This window comes from Corapipo altera, unplaced genomic scaffold, assembly GCF_003945725.1.
Source record: "Corapipo altera isolate COAL_440 unplaced genomic scaffold, ASM394572v1 65, whole genome shotgun sequence".
NCBI classification, from domain to species: Eukaryota; Metazoa; Chordata; class Aves; order Passeriformes; family Pipridae; genus Corapipo; species Corapipo altera.
Window position 1 is genome coordinate 8,001,508 of NW_020884891.1, and position 6,951 is coordinate 8,008,458.

Below are 6,951 nucleotides of genomic sequence, written 5' to 3' on the forward strand. Positions count from 1 at the left end.
GTGGGAAGTGTCATGCCACCAGTGGTTTGTTGGTGGTTGTTGTCTGATCCTGCTGGGATTGACAGGATTTACAGCCCTAGCTGTAGGGATAGGGCAGCAATTTTCTGGCTGGCAAGGATACTGGCCACCTGTGCCTTGAAATCCACCCAAAATACCAGCACGCTGTGGCCAGCTAGGTTCATAAGAACTCTTCAGTGGAGAGAGCTACAATGCTTCCTCCTCCATCCCTTGGAGCCCAGCCCTGCAGCCTTTTAAACAAGTCCATCCTTTTATACTTTCAAATGCCTGGAGGTAGCAGTGGCCCATGGACCTGTGGGGCTCTTTAGGAGAACAACAGCAAAAGCTGAGTCCAGTTTGATTCAGGCTGACCAGTCAGTGCTGCTCCCACTTTGTCATACACGTTGTTAGTGTGCAGTTATCAATATTCATTGCAATAGTCTAGGGAGTCAGAATTAGCCATCTGTATGCCAGTTGGCAGGTGAAGTAGCACCAACACAGAGCACAGCCCAAGGAGAGCTGTAAGAACTGACCAGAAATGAGTCAGGCAGGGAGGGTGTCACGCTGCTCCCCAGGTACAGCTCAATTAACACCAACAAGGTCTGATTCAGCATTACCACCTCTCTTCAGTGTTTACAAATTGTGTGGGGTTTTTGTACAGTTAATGGGGAACAAGGCAGCATTTTTACACCCAGAGCTGTTCTGACACGGTAAATCAGACTAGGGTCTTGTGAAGGTGCCTGGTTATTGTTCTGGACTAAGCCATGAAACACAGGAAGGTAAGTCTGGCCATGTGTGCCATTACTTTTGGAACAGATCCCCTCCTCTACTTTTATTTCACACATTATTTTGCTTTGTGATACCTCTGCATCTGGACAGGTTCTTACGTACAATATGGCGCTCAGTTAAACAAACAGGTTTATAAAAACAAATGTTGACTTTTACAGTAATGCAAAATCTGAATTTGCTTTGGTCTGAACTCTGCTGCAGATCCCCCATTTTCTACCAGGGTATGAAAAACCAGCTGTAGAACAGCTGGTTAAGACATGTTAATCAAGTGTTTGAACTACGTGCCCCTGCTTCCTGTTGCTACAGTCAGCTAATATATTTTAATTCATTTAGATCTAGAAATGAGAAACCCAACTTGATTTAACCCGTTGTGAATTAGATCTAGTTAGAGTAAGAAATACATAATAATGTATTGGGTCAGAGTCTCTGTGTTGGAGTTGTTTCAGGCATTGAGTTTGTAACTAGAGTGTATCAAAATCACCTCAGGGACTGCTGGTGCAACAAATGATGTACTCTCCTTTCTGACTGGGTCCGTGCACGAGTCCTGAGCCAAACTATGCAGATCTCCAGTGACAAGAATGACAAACACTGACTGAGTATGGACTGGCCTTCCAAAATCGAGGAGTGCCTGTGCTGTGCCTCAAGGCTCCGGGTGCACAGCTGAGGAACTTGGTGGCACTTGGTAACAGCTACACTGGACAACTTGTGCTGAGCTGGGCACTCACCATATTTTCTTTGTGCCTCACCAAACTGCAGATGGTCCTAACCCCACTTGGTAGCCCCTTCACAGCCCACCCTCAGCTGAAACCTTTTGTCACTCCCAGCCTCAACCCTGACTGTAAATCACACAATCCCCAAGTCAGCTTGTGTACTGGTGTCACTTGAAGCAAGACTGCACTTCATCCTTGGACAACTGGAGACTCAAAGTCTGCATCCCAGCAGACTTCATGTGGTTAAAAACCAATTTTCGGATGTCAGAGTCTTTGACACGTGCTTGAGAAAAAACTTCCCAATTTTTAGAGAGACCAACTTGCAGTTACTCGGGGCTTGGATCGCTCCCAGGGGAGCCGTGAGGCCCTCGCCTGGCTGGACTGTGTTACCACACTGGGGAAAGGGATTTGTGTACCAGAGATGTACCCACATACACCTCCTGCCCTTCCCAAGTATGGCACACCACCCTGTAATTGCTTAACTGAAGAGCTTCTGGAAATAGGCTTCAGATTAACAGGTGATAAGCGGGGAACAAGATCAGCACTGTGAGTTAACCTGAACACCTGCTTACCCAGCCTGGCATTAAATTGTCACAGGACCTATGGACACATCCCAGCCTGCCAACTCTGGCACAGAGTTCACTCCCTCTGTTACACCTTGTTTCCCCAAAGAAAGGAAGAATAGATCCTTAGGCAAAGCAGAGCTGAGTTTTCCTAGTCAAGGTTATAAAGCCAGATGGAAAATCTTTATTGATTACAGGAAGTTTTCTGTAATAATTGTGGGAGATGAAGCATCTTTGCTCAAATTATTTTATGATACTTGCTAGAGTAAGAACACCCTAGGAAAGGTATTTTAGTTCAAATCCATAATATGGCATTTAATCTCAAGTAGAGCAAAAAACACATGGGCTGTAGAGCACTGCTATTACAGCAACAAGAAATACAAAATATTATTCTCCAAATAAGGTACTTTAAAACCGATGTGTAATGTTGTCTTCATCAAGTCCTTAGTGGTCAGAACATTCAAAACAATTTTTCCTCCACATTTCACAACTCCAGAACTGATACTGTTTTTCAGAATGTTTAAGACATGCAGTGGTATTCTACTTTAAATGATTACCAACCGTATCAGTAGCTTCCCACTATATATTTGAACTCATACTGGCAGTTTGTTTTCATTAATTTAAAACAGGGCTGGATTTCATGTTCTTGTATGGGGCAGTAGCTACTGGGACAGTGTAATTCTGTTCAACTGCAGCCTTCCACTGTTCCACAGGACCTGAGGCTGGAGTGCTGCAGCCAAGCCTGTGCTGGCTGCCTCTGGAAGGTCAGGGTGAGCAGCAGAATGATGCTCAAGCCTTGCATCCCAGTTGTTCTAGACTGTGTTGGAATGGCATGTCCCTCAGGCTGCTGCATGTTTTGGACACAGTTAAAATAACAAAATGAGTAACAGGCACAGAGCATACTTTTGTAAGGATGTCTTTGTTGTACAGTTGACCTGTTGTTCTAATACATTCAAGGAAATCTTACACTACCAAAATAAAAAGACAGGTATCTAAAGGTGAACTCAGGAAGGCACCTGGCAAAGATTTTCCCTAAAGTAAATATTCTGCCTGGAACAGCTTGCTCATAACACCGGGTCTGTAGAGAACTGCAGTTTCAGCAATGTCTCCAGTGCTGTTGGAGTTATTAAAATTGGTACCAGAGTATCACTTATGACAGAGAGGTTCTCACCCTCCAGGCTGGCTGCAGCACAATGCAACCCTTGAACACTGTCTGTTACTTCTGCTGTGTTAACAGATCTGTTAACAGATCCCTGCTCCTGGTAACCTTCTCCTGTCTCCAAATACCCAGCAAATACGTAGCATTTCATTTGAACTGGTTATCAATCAGGGTTCCCTTCATCTTGGCTTTCTTGGCTTCCAACTCAGCCTGAATAAAGGAAAATTAAGACAGAATGAAATAATGTCTGGATATGTTTCCCATCAGTGCTCCAGTGAGGTTTGCTCTTGTCTGACCACTGCAAACTTTCCAGTCCCAACCCAGGGGCAGGAGTAGCCCAACTGCTTTGCTGACTCCCTCCTTCCCTGACGCACAAAACGAGGACCACCTTTAAAATCATAAACATCCTAAAACTAACTGCTTAGGAGCCAGTTTCATACTTTCTGTCCCCAAGTGGAAGCTGCACATTTCCTCCCCCTCCCATCTACCACCCTCCTGTCACAGCAGGTAAGATCAGCTGTGATGTTCTTGCCATTCTTCAAGTGCCTCTCAGTAGGGGCTGAGCTGCAAGTTCTCCACAAGAGCCCTGCCTTGCCCTGACACCTCATGGCAATGACCTGCTCTGCCAGGCAGGCACAAGAGCACAGTATTAGGGGTGTTCTGGTTGGCAAAGCCATGGCCTTATGTCCCCTTCCCTTAATCCTTGTCCAACACGTTGCAGAAAGCCTCCCTGCAAGCTGGCTGCTCTTGTTAGCTCTACAGGTAATCGAGTACTATTTTAATTCCAGAAGGACTAGAAGAATATTTCTATAAAACCTGTAAAGGAAAACTCATCCTCACAAAGCTACAAGTCACCTGTGACTGTACCAGAACCTCTCTATACTTGCAGTCTGATCTGCAAAATAGTTTTTGTGTACAAAACTAACAGATCTCAGGGAGTTGTGCTGAACACCAAAGAAAACACTCACCAACTCCTGTAGCCTTTTCTTGCTCATGCCTTTGCGTTCCAGCTGTTTCTCAATCACTTTTGCATTCTGTGCATAGGAGTCTGCAATCTCCCTCTGAAACACACACACGTCACTTTGCAACAGCAAACCCCAGAGTAACAACACCTCACCCAGGTGGTGAGACGAGTGCTGGCTCTGCCCCACGTCCCAGACAGTGCCCAGCTCACACGTGGGTGCCACCAAGGGCACCCGAAACTCACCGCTTCGATCTCCTCCTCCTCTTCATCAATTGTGGAGACTGTTACAGAACTGAACTTGCCCATATCTTTCGTCCGCTTGGTCATCATCACCTGGGTGAAAACCAGAGTATTTTGTTAAACCTTGGTAACAGTTGTGCCACTAAGGAGTGCTTCCCCCTTCCAAAGTTTTTAAGCCTTCTTAAATCACTGAGATTACCTCAACTCTGTGGGTGGCAAAGGAGAATTATGCCCAGTGACTTCTGGGCTTAGAGGTGTCATTCATTACCAGAAGGAAATTCGCTGATATAAAATAGATGAGCCAGATCTTGAAAATCACTGTGCAGGCTACCAACCTGACCTACTTACAAATGGAAACTTTCTGGTAACTGAGCCTAAACATCAGACACAGCATAAATTTTGAAGTTTATTTTGCTTTCCTTTAATGCTCAGACTCCAAGATGCAGTGAACTCTGTAAAGGAAAACTTTAGGAAGACATGGAGAAGACACTAAACTGAGTTATTGTTCAGAGGTCCTGTTTTTTCTCCCCCTTGCCCCAACAATTAAGTTATTTTACACACAGCACGTTTTGAAAAGCAAAGATAACCTTTTTAATTCTCTAGAGCTGATTACCTTTTTGGGAGGTTCTTGTTTCTGAGTATATATGTTTGTTTTCCCAAAACCCTGGCCAAATTTGACCACAGCACCATCAACAATGAACGTCACAGGAGCATTCTTCTGTTGGTGTTGATAAAAGAGCAGCAGTCCACACCTGGAAACAGAAACACGGAGCTGAGAGGAAACTTAGATTCTGGATTCCTGTGGTTGAGATTATAAATGTCAAGAAAAGGTTATAAATGTTACTAAAAAGATGCTGTGATCACTCACTTGCCGCACTTCTTCCTGAACTGCCGCTCTATGCCTTCGGGTCTGGGGGAGAGAGGAACAGCTGGAGCAGGACACACAGACAGCGGGGTTCGGTGGCCGCCAGCCGGGTGGGGAGGGCAGCCGTGAGGGGCTCTCAGGGGGTCGGGGGGTGCCGCGGCCGGGCCCACCTGCGCAGGAAGACGCTCTCCTCCTCCTCGGCGTTGCAGAACTTGTGGGCGTGCTTGGCCGCGTCCATCACCCGGGCACGGTCCCGCGGCCGCATCGGCAGCTTCTCCAGCTGGCAGTCTGCGGGGAGCGGCAGGGCCGGGGGTGGCAGCGGGGCCAGGCGGGCACCCGGAACCCCGCACCCGAACCCCGCACATCGCACTCGCAACCCGAACCCGCGGCCCCACCCCGCACCCGCCGCCTGCCCGGGCCCGCGGCCTGACCCCTCCCGGCCCGCGGCCTCCCCCGCCGGCCCGGCTCACCCAGCACCAGCACCATCTGCCCGCACAGGCAGTAGTAGACGTGCAGGGGCTTCTCGCCATCGTCGTACTCCTCGCGGTCGCGGGTGTCGGAGCACACCACGGAGCGCGACACCACCTTGGGCATGGCGGCGCCTGGCCCTGCCCGCCCGGCCCGGCCCCGCCCGCGGGGCGGCTCCGCGGGGCTCCGGGGACACCCGGGGCTGGAGCTCCCTCAGCTCCCGTGTCCCGAAAGCCGGGCTCTGGACACGGCTCCTCCTGACCAGCTCGCACGTTTCTTGTGGCACAGGCCGGTGGCAGCGGGGAAGGTCGGGGACGGGCGGTTTGCAGCGCGGCCGCTGATAACCGTGCGCTTATTGTTTCCTTTCCGTGGGTCTCCTCCCGTGTCTCTTCCGAAGCCGCCTCCCCACGCGGCTGCCTCTTGTGAGGATACGAGTGAGGATAAGCTCGAAAAACAGGGCCCACCCGGCCTCCTCTAGACAGCAGCAGAGAGATCCTTTGCTTCCAAAGGCTGTTAAAGAAAGGTAGAAAGGAGATTATTTTTCCTCGGAAAATGCTCTCTAGGGAAGCAGAAAGTGCAGTGTAGAAGGTCGTGCTGGTTTTGGCTGGGATAGAATTAATTTTCTTCGAGGTAGCTGGTGCGGGGCTGTGTTTGGATCTGTGCTGGAAACAGTGTTGATAATTCAGGGATGTGTTTGTTGCTGCTGAGTGGTTCTCACCCAGAGCCAAGGCCTTTTCTGCTCCTCAATCCACCAGGGAGGAGGCTGGGGGGGCACAAGGAGCTGGGAGGGGACAGAGCTGGGACAGCTGATCCCAACTGACCCAAGGGATATCCCAGATCACATGGCCTCATCCTCAGCAATAAAGCTGGGGGGAGAAGGAGGAAGGGGGGACGTTTGGAGTGATGGTGCTTGTTTTCCCAAGCTACCATTACGTGTGCTGGGGCCCTGCTGTCCTGGGGATGCTGAACACCTGCCTGCCCTTGGGAAGTGGGCAGTAAATTCCCTCTTTCTCCGTGTGTGACGTTCGCTTTCCCTGTCGATCTGTTTTGATCCCAACCCGCAGCGCCGCCGACGCTCCGCCCCCTCGATGACGTCAGCAATTACGTTCCACCCCCGCCCCCCGCCGCCGTTGGTACAGCCCCGCCCGGCGCCGCCCCCGCGCCTGCGCCGCGGTGGTTCAGGCTGGGCCGGGGGC

At 49.8% G+C, this 6,951-nt stretch overlaps 1 protein-coding gene across 1 annotated transcript; it reads right to left on the reverse strand.

Moving 5' to 3' along the window:
• Nucleotides 1–2,224: 2,224 nt before the first annotated feature.
• On the reverse strand, nt 2,225–6,830 carry CUNHXorf56 (chromosome unknown CXorf56 homolog). Its single transcript, XM_027645336.1, has 8 exons — nt 6,727–6,830; nt 5,758–6,265; nt 5,458–5,575; nt 5,291–5,332; nt 5,036–5,174; nt 4,426–4,515; nt 4,187–4,279; nt 2,225–3,428 (listed from the first exon to the last, which is right to left on the reverse strand). The coding sequence occupies exons 2-8, from the start codon at nt 5,879–5,881 to the stop codon at nt 3,366–3,368; spliced, it is 669 nt and encodes a 222-aa protein (XP_027501137.1). The 5' UTR covers nt 5,882–6,265; nt 6,727–6,830; the 3' UTR covers nt 2,225–3,365.
• Between the last annotated feature and the right edge of the window lie 121 nt (nt 6,831–6,951).